The 23,957-nt window shown below is 40.3% G+C and overlaps 1 protein-coding gene across 1 annotated transcript in view; it reads left to right on the top strand.

Annotated features, from left to right (window-relative positions):
• Positions 1-23,957, top strand: part of pkd1a (polycystic kidney disease 1a) — a 66,686-nt gene that overhangs the window by 40,726 nt on the left and 2,003 nt on the right. Inside the window, exons 27-55 of the mRNA XM_072462278.1 lie at positions 47-263; positions 466-625; positions 705-851; positions 942-1,086; positions 4,455-4,787; positions 5,345-5,433; positions 5,601-5,925; positions 6,006-6,180; positions 8,138-8,402; positions 8,955-9,150; positions 9,626-9,796; positions 9,907-10,050; positions 10,623-10,833; positions 11,921-12,047; positions 12,130-12,240; positions 12,325-12,374; positions 12,701-12,906; positions 12,989-13,067; positions 13,151-13,266; positions 13,364-13,566; positions 13,870-14,064; positions 15,357-15,496; positions 17,318-17,448; positions 20,128-20,179; positions 20,627-20,752; positions 21,183-21,354; positions 21,874-22,164; positions 23,329-23,463; positions 23,602-23,928. Of these exons, the coding sequence (XP_072318379.1) occupies positions 47-263; positions 466-625; positions 705-851; positions 942-1,086; positions 4,455-4,787; positions 5,345-5,433; positions 5,601-5,925; positions 6,006-6,180; positions 8,138-8,402; positions 8,955-9,150; positions 9,626-9,796; positions 9,907-10,050; positions 10,623-10,833; positions 11,921-12,047; positions 12,130-12,240; positions 12,325-12,374; positions 12,701-12,906; positions 12,989-13,067; positions 13,151-13,266; positions 13,364-13,566; positions 13,870-14,064; positions 15,357-15,496; positions 17,318-17,448; positions 20,128-20,179; positions 20,627-20,752; positions 21,183-21,354; positions 21,874-22,164; positions 23,329-23,463; positions 23,602-23,928 (5,039 nt within the window). The remainder of the gene's footprint in view (positions 1-46; positions 264-465; positions 626-704; positions 852-941; positions 1,087-4,454; positions 4,788-5,344; positions 5,434-5,600; positions 5,926-6,005; positions 6,181-8,137; positions 8,403-8,954; positions 9,151-9,625; positions 9,797-9,906; positions 10,051-10,622; positions 10,834-11,920; positions 12,048-12,129; positions 12,241-12,324; positions 12,375-12,700; positions 12,907-12,988; positions 13,068-13,150; positions 13,267-13,363; positions 13,567-13,869; positions 14,065-15,356; positions 15,497-17,317; positions 17,449-20,127; positions 20,180-20,626; positions 20,753-21,182; positions 21,355-21,873; positions 22,165-23,328; positions 23,464-23,601; positions 23,929-23,957) is intronic.

Here is a 23,957-nt window from a genome sequence, read left to right as displayed (position 1 = left end):
GGTGTCCCACTTTATACTTCACTATTGCCTAATGTTTGCTTTACAGGTTTCAGTGACGTGGGGGTCTCAGAAACACCCTTGCTCTACAGTTTGTTGGTGACTAGGTGCAAGGAGGACTACTGTGAGGACTTTTGTGTCTACAGAGGCAGCAGTCCTGAACACGCAGCCTTCCTCCCCCCGGGGTTTAGCTTGTCCCGACATCGTGTGGCTGTGTCTATCACTGTGGAAGACCACCAAGGAGCTACCAACATTGCACTCAATAAGTAACTACAACTTCCACCTCTTCTACAGCTTACCTCAAGTCGTTCAATGTCATTTCAGTGACTGGTTTATCTAAAGTCTAATTTGGGTATTTGCAAGGGAGACCTTTTCCTCATGGGCAGCCTTAATTTAAATGTCTGTTTAATCCTTAAAACATGTTGCCTGTGGTATTACTCAAACATGTGCATTTTGCTTATTATTTAGATCTCTTGAGGTTGGGCTTCCAGTTCAACCCCTTCAGTACAAAAGCCTCCCACACTGGCTATCGGATGTGACTGATACAAAACTCAAAAAGTTACTGGAGCAGGGAGACTCTCAGAGGGTCAGAGAGCTATCACTAGCTCTCATCACTATTCTAAATGAGGTGAGAAAAGTTCACAATCTTTTTACTGCAACTATTAATATTATTAATATCAGCTAACGTCTCGATTCTTGCACTAAAGTACGAGCATACCAGACAGCGGGGGTCCCAGGTAGAACGTTTGTATCGAATCCGAGTTCGAAGCAACATCACCAGAGCCTTGACTTCTCTCGACCTGACCACAGTTAACGACATCCAGCAGACATCAGCAGCTTTGGCACAGTGCACGGTGAGAAGAAGGGAGGGAAAAGTGCCAAAAATAAAACCAGCTTGACCTCCATGTTTGTGACATCATGACATGTTTTCACGGTGTTTGCAGGCTGTGAATCGAGACTTCATCTGTGAGGAGTGTCAGAATAGTACGCTAAACAAACTGGAGTCCATGTTGAAGATCCTGCAGACAGACACCAAGCAGGGCACTGTCACCCCAACTGAGATTGCAGACAATATCCTCAACATCATGGGTGAAATAATGGTTATTTTCAGATTCAAGTATTTATATGAAAAAACATCACGTAAATGGTCGTTATCTATATCAGAACTTGTGGTAACTACACTATATGGTAATATTAAGGGGACTACCAGTAATATTATTTTGTGTTGAAAAAGAGAGATATCAAGACGGTGCACATCAGATTCTGTGGTGCGTAGGAAAAAGGCGTACGTGGCGCTAAATGTACTAGGGGGAAAAATCCCGCACACTGTCTTACTTGCAAGTAAAATTTATTGGTGAAAAGGTAACGTTTCGGCAACTGGGCCTTCGTCAGGCAAATGGCTGACTGAGGATGGGACAGAGGTTTAAATAGGAGTGGCCTCAAAAATAGGAGTGGCCAATCACAGACGTTTAAGAAACACATCAGAACAAACATTATCAATGCCCAAAAAAATAGACAAATAGTGACACCTCATAATGAATTCCACATACGTCAAAAATAGGCAAGGCAAGGCAAGGCAAGTTTATTTGTAGAGCACATTTCATACACAAGGCAATTCAAAGTGCTTCACACAGCAGGAAAAATGCATTCAAATCACAAATAAATTACAGAAATACAATAAAATTAACTAAATTAAAAATCATCAATCCAACTGATTTTCTAAACTAATAAAATCACAAACAAAAGAGAAGAGTGCAAAGAAAAAATCCTTTCAGTCATATGCGCAGCTAAACAAAACTGTTTTTAGCTTAGATTTGAACATTGACAGAGTAGAAGCCTGTCTCACATCTTCAGGAAGACTGTTCCAGATTTTAGCTGCATAAAACTGAAACGCAGATTCCCCATGTTTTGTCCTGACTCTGGCACCAGCAGGAGGCCGGTCCCTGAGGTCCTCAGAGTCCGAGATGGTTCATATCGCACTAACATATCCAAGATGTACTTTGGTGCTAGGCCATGGAGAGACTTGTACACAAGCAGAGCTGCTTTAAAGTCTATTCTCTGAGCCACAGGGAGCCAGTGCAGAGACCTGAGAACAGGACTAATGTGATCATACTTCCTGGTTCTAGTCAGGACCCGAGCAGCAGCGTTCTGGATGTACTGTAGCTGTTTTACAGCTCGTTTGGAGAGGCCAGTGAGCAGGCCGTTACAGTAGTCTAATCTACTGGAGACAAACGCATGGATAAGTCTCTCTAAATCTGGTTTTGACACTATATTTTTGATTTTGGCAATGTTTTTTAGATGGTAAAAAGCTGCTGATGTTATTGATTTGACGTGGCTATTAAAGTTCAAGTCTGAGTCCATTATTACCCCCAGATTTCTAATTTGGTTTGTAGGTTTTAGAGCGAGACTCTGGAGGTGACCGCTAACACTTTCTCTTTGTTTCTGTGGGCCAAAAACGATTATTTCAGTCTTGTCTGAGTTCAGCTGGAGAAAGTTGTTTTGCATCCACACACTGATCTGTTGGATGCAGTGACAGAGTGAATCTACTGGTCCATAGTCACCTGCCGATAGTGAAACATAGATCTGAGTGTCGTCTGCATAATTGTGATAGGACACATTTTCACTGCGTATCAACTGACCCAACGGCAGCATGTAGAGGTTGAACAGAAGGGGACCCAGGACTGATTAGTGATTAATACAGTTCAAAAGTGAGTTGTATTCAAAACTGGATGTGTACTGTCGATCATCTTCAGAGCCGTTACAGGAAAATGTTGAGATTGAACTCATCATTCAACCCCTTAGGAGCCAGTGTCTGCAGGGTATAGATCAATATGCTCCACGATGTTTTAATACTAAGTCATGGTCCATGGGGTTGAAAAAGAAACATATTTAATTGCATGAAATATTCGTAATTTCTATGTAATTAAAAGGGGGTGAGAAAATTAAATATTATACTTCTACTCACTCCTTTTCTACAATAGGGAGAATCACTTTTTTGCTGTTGTGATATGTTTTACACACAAAAAAGCTATTATTTTTATTACTTAAAATTGCATCGGCATCAAGGCTTTTCTTTAGTATCAATATCAAGTTACCTTTTTGTCAACCATTTGGTTAAAAGGGAACTATCAAAATCCTGGGCGTGAAAAACCTCAAAGTCCCTAAATCTCCTTTTTGGTGGTTTTGGCTTCAGCTTTATCAAGATCTCGGCCTTCTATTTGTCAGTCAATACCTCCCAACAGCAGCTTTTCTCCTCCACATATTTACCCCAGAAAATGATTTGAAATGTATTTTCCTCTGTGGATAACTTGTACCTAATGTCTATGTCTCTGTGTTGGCCCTGCGACAAGTTGGCCACTGTCCAGGGTGTACCCCGCCTAAGGCCCGAAGTCACTGGGATAGGCTCCAGTCACCCGCGACCCCAAAAGGGAACAAGCGATATAAAATGGATGGATGGATGGATGGATGGATAACTTGTACCACTTACAATCAGAGTAAATCAAACATCAGAGTCCAAAACTACAGTCTCAGCTTCACAAAGAGCAGAGCCATTTGTTTGTTCTCCAAAGAGTTCAGAAACAGCTTCAGTTTGAATTGGGGTTATTTTAGTCAACGGTTTTTAGGGTAAATCAGCCTTCGCTATGGCGACGGTCCTAATTTCTCATCATTCTGAAACAACTGGATTAAAGATTATTGAAGTGTTTACAGAACATTGAGCTGTCTTCTGAAGCCAGCAATGGTCCAAGCTTTCTCGCCTGATTAAGTGGGTGAAAGTGGGAATGTTATCAAATGCTGTTCATTCATTAAAGCTTAAGGATGTTTGTGCCATTGCATCAAAAACCTTGTACTATTGCTAATTATCAACCTTGATGTGTGGCTCAAATTGAAATGGTCCTTCTACTTTGAATAAATATTAAATTATAGAAAATGTTATAGGCTTTTGTAAAGCTGACACTATACTATAGTTCTGTGCAGGTTTAAAAGGCAAAGTTGTTTTTAATATTACCGTACATGTCACAAGACAGGATGGTGAAGATATCATTGGACGGGGCTTGATTAAGATATGTTACTAGCAGAGAACACTATAAAGTATAGAATGTAGATTTGTTTAAAAAAAACTTGATAAAATATAGCAATGTGAAATGTGAGGTTTCCAAGATAAATTGTGATAATATAATATTCCTCTATATTAAAGTCTCCACATACTATTTTTACTTTATCTGTGCCCATCTTATCCAACATTTCCATTTTTATCTTGTCTGTACACTCGTTATCAATAATGTATGATGTCTGTTTTACTATTGTACTTCTTAATGTTTGATCTATATACCAGACCACTCCGCCACCTTTCTTATTGTTCCTGTTTGTTGTATATAACTCGAGACTTCTCCAGCCACGTGTCTGAAACTGCGATTATTGAGCCTCTTCACTCTTCTTAATGTAACCTCCTCTTCCAGGTGATCTCATCCATCAGGTGAGCCAGTCGACCCCCCAGCTCTATGCATCTCCTGCCTACGTGGATGCCCCCTCACACCCCTCCCACCCCATCACCTCTCACATTGAGGACCAGGGCAACTCCATATTCGACCCACAGCCCCCCTCCCTGGAGCCACACCCCCTGAGGGTAGCTGCAAAAGCCTACAGTCTGTCGTCGGTGTTAATGCTGATCCTAATGCATGCCCGGGTCCTTAACGAAGAGCCACTCAGGTTAAGAGGGGCTGAGATTGCTGCCACGGGGAAACTTGCAGACCCACAGAGCCTGCTGTGCTACCAGGGCAACAACAGTCCAGGTGGGCTCTAAGTATTTTACATAAGTTTGGTCGAAATGTTCAAAAAAATAAGTTGAAAATATGTTGTGAGTGATACATGGCAAACCTTATCATTACTGGTATTTGTTTTTTGTTTGGAGTTAATTCCCTGACCCTAGCTGAAAACCATCTCTTCTTTGTGACTGAATAAAGCTAAATCTAGTGGGAAAAAATATTTCACCTTAACTTGTTGAAAGACATTGAACTTTGTGCCAGTTTTTGTTCTTGAATGTTATGATGTCAAGTGAATCCAAACATTCCATCCATAAATCAGAGATATATTTGTTCTGTATATTATATATATTATATTTTTAATTTTTTTTAATCATAATTTAAGGTGTTGTTATATATTTTATTTGTAATATAATAACTTTATGTTTATTATAGACAAGCTTTGGTCACATCAGGATGTCACCATAATTGTTAATGCCAAACTAAGGAAAACTGGGTAGAATTAGTAAAAGTCCTTATTTTAAGTAGGTTTTAGTGAAAGGATGAAGAAATCTGGTGTAACCGTGTTTTGATCTGATGTATTGCAGAGTGCCAGCGCTTCTCCATCCCCAGAGGCTTCAATAAAAGCCTTGGCAAAGCGGCAGCCGGAAAAAGCATCATGCAGTTGTTGTTTCAGGTAAATCAGGAAGAGTTCCCCTTCAAAGAGACAGTTAGTGTGTTACTTAAGAGTCTGATCAGAGTCCAAGTGCTTGAAAAGATAAAAGCCAGTTAGTGTTCCTCTTTTTTCTTGAAGAAACTTGATTAAAGGTTTTCAAAAGCTTTCATGTAAAATCTTCCCTTCAGGTGGAGTCCAATCCCTTCCCCTTCAACTATGTCCCAAATTACACAGTCTCAACTGAGGTGGCATCCATGGAGTTTCGGACAGAAAACGGCACACAGATCCCTATATCAGGACTGGATGACAGCTTGGCCATTACTGTAGCTGTTAATAATGGCAGCAGTGTGAGTGAGGGCGGCTCTTTTGGCTCGAGCGCCTCAGGACTGCCCAGCGCTGGCTCTGTTAACAGAGTTATCAACCACTGCGACTCTGTCATTGTCAAAGTCAATGCAAGGAACACCAACCGTAAAGCGGGACTTTTTGTGCAGCTTAATTTCACATCTTTGGAAGGTGTGTTGAAATATTTTGTTTGTTATTATTTGCCTGTAGGATTTAACGAGAAGGCTAAACTAGTAATGTTATTTTCCCAGATGCTGGACACAAGGATAGCGACATAGATGAAGATGGACCGTACATCACTGCGTACCTTCATTTTCATGACAGACCCAACGAGTTCAACAGCACTGATAAAAAACACATTTATCTCAATATGACCAGAGGACAAGACTTCGACCATAAGAAATTTACATTCTTCCTTTCCCCTGAGTAAGTTTTTTTTTTTACTTCTTTTTAATCAGAATACTTGATGCAGGGTCACATATATGTGTAAAACATAAAAGCAATCATAAAATAAAATAAAAAAACAATGTAGGTGCGTCGTTATATGCAGTATATTATATATATATTGTTTTCACTCATGACCTCCTCATTTTCTGTCAATTATTTTCTCTTGACCCATGAGACGTGATCATTTTCTTTATTTGAAGTAAAATCTTCAAAGGATAAAAATAACAATGTGATCAAAGGCTAGTTTGAAAGATAACAATATTGCAGCGGTTAGCTCCAGTGCGATTTTGATGTCAAAGACGTTCTCAGTTTCGCATTGCTAGTCTTTCCAAAAAGTTGCCAGTTTAGGACAGTCCCAGAATATTACACATGTAGATGTCACCAAGGGATTTTTTAGTTTTCCATTGAAACTCCCGTAACACATTATTTTTAATTTTATATCCCTGTCAAAGCGTTACTTCACATTCCCCATCCTTAATTATTGTATTAATTTCTAATTCCCATGTTCCCTTGATGTGTGTCCTCTGTGGTGGCCTCTTGCGGTATTTTATACATATGAGATATATATATTCACTCACGACTTCCCTTTTGATTACAGATATTTTAAAAAAAGAGCTTGATATTTGAAGGTGGAGCTTGTAAATCATCCAAAACCTCACTCATACTTAATGTGTTCAGTGGGAATGTTCAGGGTCTTTCTGACAGCTTGTCTGGAGGTGTTATTAGTTTGCACAATAATACTACAATACATCTTGCATTTATTCAATTGCAGGTGTTTAATGCATTCATACTGTGAGCAGACCCTCCTCTTTACAGATCATTGGTCATTTGGAACAAAATCCAACTTCTCTCACCTCAGATAAACAGTTTTACAGTATGCTTCGCTCATTGATTCTGCCGAAATTCACAATGTTTTTCAGTCCATATTTTTTTCCATCCTTTTTTCGTTGAAAGCAGCCATGTTTGTTTGTGTCCCTGATTGGCTAATCCACCTGATAAAGAGAGAAAATACAGAGACATATCTTTCTGGACTTTCCAGGCAAGTAGTTTAATGCCATACTGTGGAACATTCCAGGCAAAGCAGTCCCATATGAAACACAACAGCCCGCCCACTTAAAAAATAAATAATCTAATATTAATAATTAAAAGGCTAAGCAGCTATCTGGCAATTAATGTCCCTAACATGATTGTTTTCAGTCCACTAAAAAAAAAAACATTTCTACAAGATTTTCTAGAGATTTATACTGTTTTTGTAAAACATTTCAAATAAAAGTGTAAGCCTTGTGGTTATTAGGTACCATTAGCTGATTATCCCCAAACGTGCTTTCAAGCAAGGATTGTTTGGCCCGTAGGCTTCATTAGACAGGGCAGTTCAGTGTGAAATGGGGATGAGAGAGCAGGGAGGACATGCAGTAAATTGTCGGAGCTAGGATTTAAACTCGCAACACTGTGGCCAGCTGTGCATGGAGCCACCTTAACCACTCGACCACAGGGCAGCACAGCTTTCAGACTTATATAAACTACATATATATTTTATGTAGGTATGGGAAAAATGAAGGGTAAATTTACTTCAGTGTTTGATGGTCACTGTTTGGCCAACCTTGTAACCAGAAAATGTACATCTTTGATACATGCAAATAACTTAAAGCCCCACTTTAATTTTTTTTTCATTTGGATGTTTTTATTGCATTTCAAATGTATAGAAATAAGCATTCTTACTGTAAGTGTTTCTTGCATCTTCATAAAATTGACTCTTGCCCTGGAGGATCCTCCTCCTGCTTGTTTCCATGGAAATGTCGTTCCTTTAGTTACACTGTGCCACTTTAATGCATATCTTACACATGCATCTTCTTCACAGTGTGTGGCCATTTCAAACACACTGAAGCAGATGCACATGAATATGTCTAACTTAAAGGAACGCGTGTGCTCTCTCCAGATACTATGACACGACTCTGGAGTACTTCATCAATGTGAGTGCACCATGCAGTTCCAGCCTGCCGCCAGTGGGGGTGCGTCTGGAGGTGGGGGTGTTTGCGTCTTTGTGCCAGTACTTCAGTGAGAGTGCCGAAGAGTGGAGGACAGATGGCATGGTGCCACTGGCAGAAACCAATGCCACTCGCGCCGTGTGTCGCACCAGGCACCTCACGGCCTTCGCTGCAGGCCTCTTTGTCCCGCCTAATGCCGTCAGCTTCAAAGACCCAGTTAGTATTGCACCTACTCAAAACTCACTGTTGTATATTTTAACTCAACCTATCTGTCTTTTGTAATCAGAAATTTGGTAAAAGGTGAAATGTACTCAAATGGTATTGGTAGAGGTAGTCCAAAAATGCAACAATATAACTGCTTTACCCCATTATTTAGAAGATTACAGTAATAGTAATGCACTCAAGGTCACCTTACAACGTACAGTACAAGTTTCTGCCATCTTCTACCATCTTTCTGACAATTTTCTCATTATAGACAGTATACATCTTCACAATATTCAAAGAATGTTTTTAACTTTTCAATTTAAGATCAGTTTGGACTATCCCGATGACAATAGTCAGATGACATAGTTGAAGTTTAATTATAAAACAAATGTGAATTATCTCTCAAATCTATCACAAAAGAGCAGACATGTCAAATTAGAGTGTTGAAAGTTTCCAACATATTTTCCCCCCACTTTTTGGTCAGCTTTTCAAAACAACTGGAAAATGCAACCACTTTACTTTTCATCATCTTCAATATATTCCAACCTGTTCTTCTTTCATCAGGAGCGACATGGAGCCCGGAGCCTCGTAGTGCTGTTGGTTTGCGTGTTGGGGCTGCTCAGTTACATCGTTGCAGCGGCCATTTTGCATAAACTGGACCAGATCGATCTCCGCCGGGCTGGTGTCGTCCCTCTCTGTGGTCAAGAGGGCCTCTTCAAGTATGAGGTGCAGGTCAAAACCGGCTGGAGCCAAGGAGCAGGTGAGTTATGGAGGCATTTCAAACAAGAAATTGAAGATAGACTTATGCTTTGAATGTTGTTTTCAGTGGATCGATAAAGAACAACATTGGCTTTGTATTTGTCAGAATATTACTCTTCACAGACAGTGAACAATAGGTGGTAATCAATAGAACTTCTCTTCTACTAAATGGCTCTATGAGGACCAACATCTTAAAAACATGGTCTTTGAGTCGGCTTTTAAACTGCATGTCTATCCAATTTGCTTGGTTTCAATCAAAAGCTTAATATGCCATACACTGATAGTATGAGTTAATACATTTAGATACATTAAATGGTCTGTATTACCTCTTGGGAAACAATATTCATATTTAGTGCTACAAATATATTGAGAGAAAAACATCATGATTTAACAATTATTCATGATTATTGACACCACCACCAAACAACAAGTAGCCATCCCATATTAATCCTGACATGCCCTATGTGTGGTTTTAGGCACCACTGCTCACGTCGGCATCAGTTTGTACGGGCGAGAGTGCCGCAGTGGTCATCGTCACCTGGACAGTCGAGGCGCCTTCACTCGAAACGCTCTTGATATCTTCCACATCGCCACGGACACCAGCCTGGGCAATGTGTGGAAAATACGGATTTGGCACGACAACAAAGGTAATGCGGCTGTCACACACATACGCTGGCATCAGAATCAGTAGCCATCCAGCGTACAATATATAACACAATTTTAGATCAGTTTTCCTCATATTTGTCTTTTATCGCAGGGCTGTCCCCGGCGTGGCTGCTGCAGTACATCCTGGTCAAAGATCTCCAAACAGGAAGCAGTTACTACTTCCTGGTTGATGATTGGCTGTCTGTGGACAATGAAAAAACTGGAAGAAAGGTGGAAATTGAGGTGGAGGCCTCAGGTAAGTCACTGTACATCCCAATTTCGGTGAAAGCTTCAGTTTGTATGGATAGTATAAATAGTATAAAGATAGTATAATAGTATAACATTTGCCAAGAACAAAATATCCTGCCTCCATGGGGTCATACGCTTGGAAAACCTGACCTCCAAGGACAACCTGAACACAGCATTGATATGTATAAAACTCGCTAACCATGTATTATGTAGAAGTCTAAAAACATGTTCTTAAATTGATTATTCTAGTTCAGCTTTCTTTTGTGTTTCTCTAGTGACATTGCTCCTCAGCTTGTTTAATATGTGGTCAGTGAACTGAAAATATAAATACTGTGTTCGCCGATGGTGTATTGTAGTGACATCCTGGGTTTGCTGGCCTCAATCGTTTGCTGAATGTCTCTACCCTCTCTCTTCCTCACTCAAGCTTGAACTATCTTGTCAATTAAAGCCTTTGGCAAGAAAATCCTTAAAATATAGATACAAAATATGTATAAATCCCAAAATCCAGCCAAATTGTAGTGCTATTCTTTCCAAAATGGTTCCACTCTAACATTTGTTTACTTATGTGCTTTGCTTCAGAGGATGCAGGTCTCCGGCAGATGCCTCGGCTCCTGCGCAGTGAGCTGGAGCGAGCAGTGTGTGAGAGCCACCTGTGGCTGTCACTGTGGGAACGGCCCCCACGCAGTCCCTTCACCCGCCTACAGAGGGCAACCTGCTGTGCTCTGTTACTGCAGCTCATTCTTATGGCAAACACACTGTGGTACAGCGTAGTCATCGACAGAAGAATCAGGTACTATGCTATTTTCTTTAAAGGCATTTTCACTGTGCATATTTTTAGGTAACTGTTAATAAATGCAAACATACTGCCAGTGCATGTAATGGTAGTTAATTTAAGTTAATGTATCTTTTGTCAAATTTAAGACAAACCTGTTGAGCTAGAGTGTCTTAATAAAGAAAAGAATGGATTGAAATGACTCAACAATCATATCAATGGTTATATGGTCCTAAACAGAATATAAAATGATGAAAATAAAATAAATATAGACAGTAGAGCTGCAATTAATGATTAGTTCCGTAGTCGTCTCGTCAGTGATTCTTTTTACTGTACTTTGAGACTTTGCAAGTATATTTTAATCTAATAAAGGGTGAAATATGGTGACTGAAGGCATGATAATATTCACAATTTAAGTGTATTATTGATGAAAATCAGAAATAGGTTGCGTTCACGTGACATCCCAACATTCTACATTGCCTAAAAGATTTAAAACTGCAGATCAGACTTCTATGGTGCAATTTGCTGTCCGATTGTTGACCTGGTTTATTGTTCATATCTCTGTAATTACTGGGCCCATTCACATGAAACAAATGTTCAACCTCTTCTTTGTCAGCAAAAATAAGTGATTTTTTTATATTTATTTATTTATTCACAATAACTCCAGAAAGTGTAATTCAACTCCAAAAATGTGATTGTTGTCATCTGAAAGGACTGTAGGCCATAATATTCATATTGCAGGTTTGTGGAGCCAATCACGAACAAATAATGCTTCAACATATCTTTATTATCTTTATTTTATATCTTTCTTTCTAAAACAGTAAATCCCCCACAGAGTTTCACAGTCACTTGCTGTCCATCTGAGATTATGACTCAATCAAATTTGTGAATGCAACCTATTGATTATACATTTTTGACATTTTTATTTAATAATTCTGCTTTGTTTGTAAGTCTTTTCTAAAAAATTCTAAAAATCTCTTTTTGTATGAGTCTGTATAGTCCAGATAGATGGATATGATGTGCAGATGTTGCTGGTTTCTCATTTTGTATATATTTACATTAACCTAGGTAATGACTAATCCATACACTTGATCTTTCGCTTCAGCCCGAGGGCCGTGTCGACATTTTCATCTCTAAACGGGGAGACGGTGGCGGCAGGTGTTGTGGTCTGCCTGCTCGTCTACCCGCTCTATCTGCTCGTATTCACGCTGTTCAGAATGAGCCGCAGCAAGGTAAAACCTGCTCACAGCGACATTACAGCACTGCCTCATCATGGACCATCTTCACTGTGTTTTCTTTGTGTTTGTGACTCAGTGTGTGACTGTGGAGCAAGTGCCTCCGCAGGGCGACCAGGAGTCTGTGGAGATTGACGACTTTCTTGACAACTCCATGGCTGGAAGTTCATTTCTCTTTTTCAGTGGAGAGGTAGACAAACTCACTATTCACATCTTCAATAAAATGTCAACCCTGAGATTCATTTCCTTTGCTTATGTTATACAATATTTTTAGACCAATTCTGAAGAAACAAATGTTGATTTACCAACCCCATCAACAAAAAGGTGAGCCACCATGTATTTTCACAAGCTACTAATATTTACTGAACTGTGAATAATATTTTAGCAGAAATAACAACATTTAAATAACTTTTAAAAGATCTGTAATATATAGTAGGGCTGTGCAATAGGAGACTATGACATTTTACTAGTTGCTTCTTGTGCATTGAATGTTTTAGATCTCTATTTGTTATTATATTTTATGTATTAAACTCTTTGGCAACATGACAGCTGCCCCTCGTGCAACTTGATATTAATGGCTTAGTTAGAACATAGTTTTGGATTAGGTTTAGGATATAGACTGACTAAAATGGTCCTTGATTGTGTTTCAGCGATGAGAGCTGGGACTTGGGAGAGGACGACATGGAGGACCGCGATTGGCCGGAGCTCACGAGTGAGGCGTCTGTAGTGGGTGGGGCCGGACACGGGGCAGGACTCCCCAGACTGAAGAGAGGTCAGGGGAGCAGGCATTTAGGAGTAGACTTAGCCTTAAACCCTGATAATGAAGACGGGCAACACAACAAATACTTCACCTCAGGTAAAGGCTTTGGTATTATATGTTTTCGGGACAGTGTCCAATCCTATGAAATGCCTGATTCGTCACATTTAAACTTTCACAGACGAGGATTTGATAAAGCACATTTTGTCTGATGGACAGAACTTCTTCCCTGAGGCCGACGAAAGTGAAATGGCAGATCTGTAAGCACCAGCTCAATACTTATTTACACGTAAAACTATATTATTTAAATATTTCAACTGATTTATCATTTTACTGTGTGTAGATCAAGCATCTTTGGAGACAAAACTGAAGTTATTCTTCTTCAGAAATTAAATGAACCTCTTCCTCTTGAAACAGTCAGGAGGGACCCACCAAAAACTGCTTTTGAATCAAATACAGGTGTGTTACTTGAGATTCAGGACACACATAGTGTAGGTATTCTTTAAATAGCCGTAGTGTAATCAGTATGTTTTCATCTGCATTTCTCTGTGTGTAGTCGTGACTGACGTGTGTCGCCCGCGGCGGTTTCCCCCCTGGTGCGGCCAGGTCGCTCTTTGGGGCAGCTGGGCAGGAATTGCTCTGGCCAGCTTTGTCTCAATTTGGGCGGGATACGGCTTTGGTCAGAAGGTGGCCATGATGTGGCTTATTTCATGCTTCTCCAGTGTCCTGTGCTCCTGTTTGCTGCTGGAGCCAATGAAGGTACACCACGTATATTTAGAAAAACTTCAAATGTATAGGCATTAGTTCTTAAGAATGAATGCTAATTTCTGATCTTTTTATCATTTCTAAAGTGTTGCATCATTATAAAAACACAGGAATAAATAATAATGAATGAAATGCTTATGTATATCAAGCAAAACTTCAAACACAGTATTAAAACATATTTATTAGAGTCTAAAACTAATGGTGATTGTGATAAATTATTATAAACTGATTGCATTTCCTTGACACTGGAACATCATCTTGCGTCGTCAGTTTAAAGCAGGATAATCTCCTAAACAGGTGATCTGTGAGGCGGTGTACTATGCAGTGTGTGTGCGCCGGCTGCGCCCGGAGGACCAGGACATGCTGGTTGAGTTCCCGCGTGTGGAGAGAGTGGTGCAGAGGGTCCACAGAGTGCAGCCCCCTCAGGGATTCTCTCTGTCCCAGGCCCGACAGCAGGCACGCAAAGTCCACATGCTGCACACTATGCTGAAGGTGAGGGGCATCAAACTAAACTGTGCAGGTTTTCATGTATTATGTATTTAAGTAAAATTTAGAAGGATTCAGAAAACAAAAATTGGTTTAATACATTTATTATATTGTCTGTGGTATTTTTGCACCACGGACCGGAATAATGTAGGTTTTATTTTCACGGACCGGTGTGCCAGTTTATGTCGTGGTCACGTTAACTTGCTCGGAAGTGGGCGGGGCTTAGGCTTCCATTCGATTCAGCTCCGAAAAGACGCGTTTGTACATTATTAGAATGTAAAGTAAAGTAAAGTAAGGAAATATTAAGTGTACCATACCAAAAGATCCGAATTGGAGTAACATAACATACAGTTACACGTGTCCTCACTGTTCTTCTGACTGGTGGAAGCTCATCAGAGAAATATTGCAAAAATAAGTGCATCAAAATTACAACTCACCACACGCTGAATCAGTGGAGGTCCCATCTAGGAGTGATGGGAGACAATGACCCCCGCAGTGTGTTTAAGTCCAGTCTGCTCCGTAGTTTTGTCTTGTTACCGTCATGGCGCGGGAAATAGTGCTCAAACTCTTGTAAAAGTAAAAACAGGTGATCGCGTAGCAGTTGCAGAATTCTGGCCCAGGAGATATGTCCAAAATCCTCGCTGGCTCCTCGTCTGCTCCTCACTTGGCCTTTTCCCCTTTGCAAAAACGCTCTCCAAAGACTTTTGTTTTTTACTCATTTTCGCTGAGTTGTGGATCTACTTTTGAGCAGCGTGTTTGATGCGTCGCATCCACGATGACGTATCATGTATAATGCACGTATCAGTTATGTTATCATGCAGGACAAGAGCATAGAGAGAATATACTTGCCATTATATTTAATGGATTTCATTTGCAATTTCCTATAAGGCTTTTCATGATATATCCACAGACGAGCTTATTAGCGTGTCATGAGGAACTGGCCAAAGTTATGTCGGAGAAGATGCTGTCACTGATAGATTATTTCCAGTTTTTGTTCGGCCCGGTAGCAAACGCGTTGCGGACCGGTACCGGGCCCCGGTGGTGGGGACCCCTGGTCTACAACATCAGGAAATGTCAGAGATTTGCAAAGAGTCATTTTTGTCCAGGTGTCAACCATTTACAGGACTACTAAAATATCTAATGCAAAAAGAATATTACGAGAAGCGCTGCAGTTCTAGACAAACACTCTACTATCTTATGGTTATGGTTTGATATTTCCAGTTTCACTTCTGCATAGCCGAGGATAGAAAAACTATGTCGGATCACAGATATTGATCCCTGCTGTTATTTCTCTGCAGAACTTCCTGGTTTACATGTTTTTGCTTCTGGTGGTGATCCTCCTGAACTACTCAGACTCGGCCAAAGACACTCACAGTTTGAGACTTCACACTCAGCTCCAACGAGCCCTACACACGCCAGAATACCATAATATCACCAGGTAAGAAAGAAAAACCTGCAATGTTAATGTGCCCGAGTTAGCGGATAATATGAGTTCATTTGCATCGCTTTCCCAAAAAGGCATCCTAAAAGCTTAAACACTTAAAAATTACACATCAGACATTACAAAAATATACAATAAAACTGCAAAGACAAACTGCTCATAAATCTGTTTTTCTGCAAGCCACTTTATAGCATTATTTTTTAAAAGAAAGGAACGAGGGAGACTCTTGAATGGCTTCCGTTACAGTGTTTCACTTTTGGGAAGCTCTGGCGGAGAACACGGCCTGACCAAAGACAGTTCTTCAGTGAGGTTGATGCCGTCTTCCCTTATTGCTCCTCTGGTCACTCTGCCCTCCCTAGATCTAAAGTTCACCAAGTCGTTCATTGTTGGAAGAGCAGAACCTTTAATAAGAGAATTAAATTGTCCCAATTCATCAACATGTATTTCTGCAAAATATGACCATATCTGTAGTGTTTTTGTCCAGTGTTTTTAGAGCTTGTTTATAGAGTGACAGTTTTGCTACAACGTCTTTCCCGTGGCAGAAAATAACCTTGTCATCAGTGTACATTAAGGTGTTACAACTGTATTGTTAATGTAAATTCTGAACAAAACTGTGATCCACAAATCCAATGATTGAACCCTGTGAAACACCAGTTGATAATTGTAGAGGATGAGAACGATGTTGATTGACGTTTACGGTTTGAGTCCGAGTTGAGAGGTAAGACTTGATGAGGTTGATCAATTCTACTGAAAAGTTTGAATTCTTTCTTTCCGTAACAGGATTGAATGATTTGACTGTGCCAAATGCTTTCCGAGGGTCTTGGAAAACCTCCCCTACTGTGCCCTCTTTGTCCATTCAGGATTTGACCTTTTCTAAAAAAAAATAACATGTTGCAGTTTCAGAGTGATTGTTCCTAGATCCAAATTGCATTGGGTGCATGTTTCTGTAAATTTCCCTTGACTGTGTGCCATATTGATTATATGTGCTAGTGGTATGACTTTGTTTTATTACTGTGTCTAGTCTGTATTTACCCTTTGTCTCAGTGGCTTTATTAACATCTTCAGTGCAGAATAACGTTTGAAGTGGTTTTCATTTGACACTGTGCCATATCGGACGGATTCAACAAGAGCTCAACACTTGTTTGTGGAGGTGTCATGGAATTAGAAAATGTCCTTGGGAGGAGACATACACCAGATGCTATTCCTTAACACATAGAGAACACAATTCAACTTAGAATATGAAACGACACAGAAATATCAGACATTTGTATGGCAAGCGTGGGAGAAAACGCCGGGCTGTGTCAGCCAAGCCGTTGTAAGGAGCCTGGCTGACCCTCCTGCGTCTCACCCCGTTTTTTCCCATGCTGGTTGGTTTTATTAGATATTCTGGAATAGGCGGGTCACATTTCTCATTGGTCAGCCTCACATCAAGGCACTTGGTATTTTTCCGTAGAGATCAGCCTTGGGTAAACATTACCCAAACTCCTCTGGGCTGTCACCCCCCCTCGGGTAAACATCCTTTGGCCCATCTTTACGACCCCTTCACAAATGCAGTTTGTCACACACCCGTTCTTCTCTTAGACTAATGATGCAGATAAAATATCACTATTATGCAGATAAAATACATCACAGAAATAAAATCAAATATTCACATTTCATCACAGGAGGAATGGTACTGTGGTGGATTTTTTTACTTTTTGGAGCTTTTAGAGCTACCATGACAGTTCTTTATAATTGTTACATTGTGCATAACATCTCTGACACACTCAGAATAAACTCTGCCTTCTGTATAGTATTTAACGCTTAATTTATGTTTAGTCGAGGGGATGTGGTGACGTGGCTGAACGGGTCCCTGTTGCCACGACTACTGGATGACGCAAGACTCCTACAAGATACAGGAAGTGTGTTACTCGGTACCATAAGACTTCGGCAAATACGTGATGTGCAAGGTGAGTCTGAATGTTACCCACCAACAGTTTAGTACTCAATTCTATTGTATTCATTGTTGAGATATTGTTCATCCTTGTTATAACTAGAACACTGCTGAGAAACAATTCAATCCAGGGTTGGATGATATGGCCATGTTTTTTTTCTTGTGTTGATCAATAACTCTTCAATTCAGTTTTTAAACTACCGTAATACATTTATCTTGCAATATTAATTTTCTGAACATAAGCAAGACTCAGGGCCATTGACACAAAAATAGTCCAATTAATTCCTCCAAAGTGTGAACCCCTCTCGAAACAACATGGTTTGTTGCCACAGGATTGGCTTTCGATTTCTTTCTATTTGAAACAATTGGATTTCGATTAAATGCCCTGATTCTTTTCTTTAAAACCAAACAATATTTTTGTAATGTCTTCTTACCTCACATAACAAATCAAATCAAATCAATTTATTTTTGTAAGGCCCAAAATCACAACAACAGTTGCCTCTGAGGGCCACAGGGAGAAATGAATCAACAATGTCTGTGGTGGCGATGAAGTCAGACAATGTCTGTGGTGGCGAGGGACGATGTCCCAGGGTCCTCTGTCCTTAGACTCTCCTTCTCGGCCAGGAAAAACTACAAAAAAAACCTCTTTGGGAAAAAAGCGTAGAAACCTGGAGGAGTTCCAGTGAAGGAGAGATCCGACTCTCACAGACGGACACAAGGGAGACTGGAGCTGGACCCACTCTTCAGGCAGATGAGGGACCGACTGAGGCGAGCTGGACCCACTCTTCAGGAAGATGAGGGGCCGACTGAGGCGAGCTGGACCCACTCCTCAGGCAGATGAGGGACCGTCCACACAGGGCAGGGACCACTTCACCAGGAGAGGGACATCTGGGTCCACAGGTCCTCAGGAGTGAGAGAAAGAAAAAGAAGGCGGTGAACAGTTTGCAAGTGGAATTAAAAAATAAATATTGTTTGATAGCATAAGTAGTCAGAAGAAGAGGATAGTGCTCAAGCTGTCATACTTCCCCCAGCATAGTTACTCCTAGGGCAGCGTAGCTAAAGCTGTGGGTTTATGTTTCTGTTCCTAACTAGTCTGACCATAAGCGATTTCGAAGAGGAACGTTTTAAGCCTGGACTTAAATGAAGAGACTGTGTCAGCATATTTAACATGGGTCGGGAGCTGATTCCATAACACAGGAGCTTGGTAGCTAAACGCTCTACCTCCTACAGTACTTTTAGAGACTCTTGGGACCACCAGAAGGCCGGCATTCTGAGAGCAAAGAGCTCTGTTTGGATGATATGGTTCTATAGCATCTTTGAGGTAGGATGGGGCCATGTCATGTATGGCTTTGTAGGTCAAGAGTAGAATTTTAAATTTGATTCTAGACTCGACGGGGAGCCAGTGAAGAGACTTCAGCACTGGCCTAATGTGCTCTCTTCTTTTTGTTCCTGTTAGTAATCTTGCTACTGCATTTTGAACCAGTTGAAAGCTTTTTATGGAGCTTTTAGGACACGCTGCGAGCAGGAGTTACAGTAGTCTAATTTAGTCGTTACAAATGCATGGATAAGTTTTTCGGCATCACTTTTAGGCAGGATTCTTCTGATTTTGGCTATGATGCGCAAATGGAAATAGGCTGTTTTACAAGCTTGATTTATATGAGCTTTAAATGAGAGCTCCTGGTCAAATAAGACTCCAAGGTTGTTTACAGTAGAACTGGAGGCTACACTGACATTGTCCAGTGTTACTATCTGCTCAGATAGAGTGTCTCGTAGATGCTTAGGGCCAAGCACAATGACCTCGGTTTTTTCAGGGTTAAGAAGCAGGTAGTTAAGTGTCATCCAGGTTTTTATCTCCTTCACACAAGCACTAAGTCTGTCTACTTGATCGCTCTGATCAGGTTTCATTGATAAATACAGCTGAGTGTCGTCTGCATAGCAGTGGAAGTTAATGTCATGCTTTCTGATAATGTTGCCTAATGGCAGCATATAAAGAGTAAACAGAATTGGACCGAGTACCGAACCCTGTAGCACACCGTAAATTACTTTAGAGCTTGGTGAGGAGCTCTTGTTTACATTAACAAATTGGTACCTATCAGATAAATAGGATTTAAACCAGCTGAGGGCTGTTCCTCCAACACCTACATCACATTCTAACCTCTGCAGTAGAATGTTGTGATCGATGGTATCAAACGCTGCGCTGAGGTCCAACAGAACCAGGATTGAGACCAGTCCATCATCAGCGGCTAATAACAAATCATTTGTGACTTTAACTAGTGCAGTTTCAGTTCTGTGGTGGGCTCTGAACCCTGACTGGAAAACTTAAAATAAGTTATTGTCCTGCAGGTGGCGACAAAGCTGTTTTACTACAACTTTTTCAAGGATTTTAGAGACGAAGGGAAGGGATAACAATGTCTTATCCGCAGTTGTCTCAACATAAGATCAAAGATTTTCCCTGTGAACATTGCACACTTTGATATGGTGTTATAAATAATATAATCGTGATACATTTTTTTCAACAGAATTTTTTTCAAACATGAGATTTTGTGCTTGTCCATTGGGCTGTGCTTGTTCACATTTTTCACAAGTAATAACACAATTTCCTTCTGTTTCCCATTCACTTTTGATTAACTCAGTGGAATTGTTTTGAGAGGGATTTTGACTGATCATTTTCCATGTTTTTTTTTCCTCCCTTAAGAAATGAATGTCCTGGACGATCCTTCAGTTACATCACCCACTATGGCCAAAAGGTGAGATCACAGGAAAGAGACGTCAATGAGGCATAATATAATGATCACTCACAGGGGAACGGAGAACTTAGTTTTTTCACTTTTTTATCTGTAAGAGGTCAGTAGTTTGTTGCAAGTGAACAATAAAATAAATAAAAACAAAATCTTGATTTTCAGTGCATTTCCAAAATCTTTAGTGGCATGTTCATAATTTGCTGTATAATAATCTGTAATTTTCCGTATTAACGTTTATTTTATTTTTAAGTTGACAATTGTATATATTTAATGAAGAAATAAAAGGATGTCTCAAATGGCTGATGAAGTTAAGGCTGACACTGGCACAAAAGGTGTTCAAAAAATACATCACAGCGTTTTGCATTACTGTTATGACAAACAATAGACACGTGGTCATGATGCTATGATGCTAGGCTGATTGTACACCTCGTAACTTTTCTATTTAACCTTTAGACTGCGGCGTTTTGGTAAAAGGACAGCATTGGAGAGTGGAGATGTAATCCATCAGCTGAACCGAAGTCTGGGAGAGGCCATTTCCTCTTTGGAGCTTCTGCAACGGCAACAGTGGCTCAACTACAGGTAAAACAAACAACCAAATCTACTTTGAGGAGCACAGAAAATGAATGACTTCAACATAAATTCTTGGGTCAGAAAATCTCCTTGAACAATTCATTTGTCAAGAATAATGTTTGTAATTTGTGGCTATTACTTTTTGTTTTCGATCTCATTTATCATCTCTACTACTGCGTTTAATTTCACAGTATTGAATGTATAAATACTTGGACCTATTACCTCGTCGTCATCATTAAAACCAGCTCTCCACAATTCAGCCTTCAGTGAACACTAATTTAAAATAATCCACTAAGAAACCCGCCCCTCTTTGATATCTCCACTGTGAAGAATACATTTCAGAATAACAAAAAAACCTTGTGCTTTGTTAGAGAAAAAGAGTGTGACTTTCATTACTTTCGTGTTTATTTAAATCACTACATTTATGTTTTTCTTGCAGGACCAGGGCAGTGGTGGTGGAGTTTCCACTGTACAACATCAACACCAACCTCCTGGCTGTCTTCTCTTTCGTCTTTAACTTCCCTGTTTCTGAGCGTGCCCAGGGCAACCTCGATCTCCTGGTCACAAGTCTCTGGCCAATCACGGCTCTGGATCTGCCTCTGCTTTTAACGGTAAAATCTACAAAATTTAGATGAACACACAGGTTTAAAGATTGTATGCAGGTTTTTAAGATATGCTTTTCCCAAGATAGTTAGTATTAATCTGTAAGATAAGTTCACTGTTATGGTACATTTTGTTCATTGTAAACTTCAATATTGATCTAAGACAGCGTAATAACAATAGAAAAAGCTCCACTGATTTCCAGTTATAAATTGCAGTACTCAGAGTGTCATTTCACCGTGTCAAGCAGTAAAGTTTCTATTACATGTCTTTATTATTTAAAAATCTTTAGGTGACATTTTTGAGCTTGATATGAATGACCTGGAGTCTGAATATCTTGAATAATTGGAAGTAAGACAGTCGTAGGAGATAGGTGGAAGGTGAAAACAGAAAAGGCTCGAATAAAGAACATTAAGAAAATATGAGTCTAGCAGGCGTGAATCAAAATACAACTCAACCCAATGTTGTAATGCCATCTGAAACCAAGCTATATAAAAACAAGTCATCATTTATTTTGTGTTCCTTTTCAGATAGTCCTCTTTGCCCTGGTCGTGTACTTCCTGGTTCGGGGCGTCCTGGGATACCTCAATCAGGGCTACACATACTTGCTGTCGTCCTGGAGAGTGATGGGAGTTTGTAAGCTGGCGTTGGCTCTGTCCGTGTGTGGGCTGCACCTCAGTCGCTGCGTCATGGCCAAGCAGCAGTGGACTTTTTACCTGAGACACCCGCGGGACGCCTTCACCGACTTCTGCCCCGTGGCAAGGCAGAGCCAGCTGTTCACCGTCACGGCCGCTCTGCTGTTGTTTGTGCTGGTGCTGAAGGTACGCGAGTGTTCATTTCAGCAACACATATTTAGCCCTAATTATATACAATAATTTACCAACCGAAGAAGACGTACTTATTGCCATATTTGTTTATTTATTTTACCACATGTACAAAAACTTCTGCAAAAATGAATTATACGTTTTTCATTATGTTTTATTTTAAGGCATTTTGTGTGTAAAAACGGCCATAATTGCAACATAGAAACACAAAAATAGATCGATATATTACATTTAGAAAAACAATACAGAAAGTATGTTGGATACCTTCTATGTAGTATTTGAGTAACTAGATTTTACAAAAGAAAACGTTTATTTAAACATGAATAAATCAGGCTTAAAATTAGACATCAGCAAATCCTTCTGAACAATTTGTTAAAATCGTGTTGTATGGTCCCAATGAAAGAAAAATGCATTTTGAGAAAACGGCCTTTGTTACAAGTTATAAAGTCCCATGTAAATCTGTGAGTGGATTAAATTAAATAATACACTGGCTGTCCAAAAATAATTTGCCACTTGGATTCAACTACTGTAAGCAAATACAGTAGGTCCAAGCCTCCTACTGGATAATTGCTGAGGGTGATGATCTTTCAGCTGCAACACAGTATTTAAACCCAACTCATGCAGTGAGTGGCTTGTCATTTCTGAAACAACCATGTGGAAAGTCAAATTCCGTGGTCATGGAAACTATGTCAGTGAGTTTGAGAAGGGTCCAATAAGTGGCATCAAGCAGAGAAAACATCTGAGGTGAAGCAGAAACTAATCTACTACAGATCTGAACCCCAGTGAGTGTGTTTGGAGAAGGCTTTGTGCAGTGGTCACTCTCTCACATCATCAATACAAGATCAACTGGTGAAAGATTATGCAACACTAGAGGGAAATAAATCTTTTAATATTGCAGAAGCTTACTGAAACTGTGCCACAGCAAATGTGTGCTGTAATCAAAGCTGGTTTGTTGTTGGGCTATTTGATGAAAAATAAATAGATTTAATTTGTACTGTTTCATTAGGAGCTTAGATCTAATCCCTGTTTGTTCTTTCAGTTTTAGTTTCGCCAAAAATTGGCGTTGACAAAATCCTAGATATATTAGTCAACAGAATCAAGATTAATATGGTGAATTTGTGTTGTTACAAGCTTACTTCAAACTTACCTCTTTTCCCCCAGGCGTCGCACCAGCTGAGGTTCCTCCGCGAGTGGGCTGTGTTTGGGAGAACCCTGAGGCGCTCGGGATGGGAGCTGCTGAGCCTCGCTTTGGCTCTGCTGTTCCTACTCTTGGCCTACGCTCACACAGGACACCTGGTCAGCACTTTCTAACCTAGACCAACATGAAATGTGTATTTAAATGATAAATTACGATATTTGCATTTATTTATTTTGTCCAAGATTGTAAGATTATGGCTAAACACAGAAATTTTTCATGTTTTGTGTTGCCCACAGCTTTTCCACTCTGTCTTTGATGGCTACAGCAGTGTGAGCTCCGCCAGCCTGTCCCTGTTGGGCACAGGTGGCAGAGGGTTATTATTTTGGAGGCCTGTCTCTGCCATGAGTGTTCCTTCCAGCAGTGTCTCAACTCTCATGTTCCACACCAGCTTTGCAGTACTTCGCCTCCTGGTAGTGTGGTTTGTGATCGCAGTGTTGCTGAGGAACTATAGGCGGGCGAGGGCAGAGCTGTACCGTCCTGCGGTCGACCTGCAGGACTATGAGATGGTGGAACTGTTTCTACGAAGACTTAAGATGTGGATGGGACTCAGTAGGGCCAAAGAGGTGAGACCTTGTTATAAGATTCCCTAATG

This window comes from Eucyclogobius newberryi, unplaced genomic scaffold (genome assembly GCF_026437365.1).
Source record: "Eucyclogobius newberryi isolate DKJ021-1_F unplaced genomic scaffold, fEucNew1.0.hap1 SCAF_4, whole genome shotgun sequence".
NCBI classification, from domain to species: Eukaryota; Metazoa; Chordata; class Actinopteri; order Gobiiformes; family Gobiidae; genus Eucyclogobius; species Eucyclogobius newberryi.
This window is presented reverse-complemented; position numbering and strand designations above follow the sequence as displayed.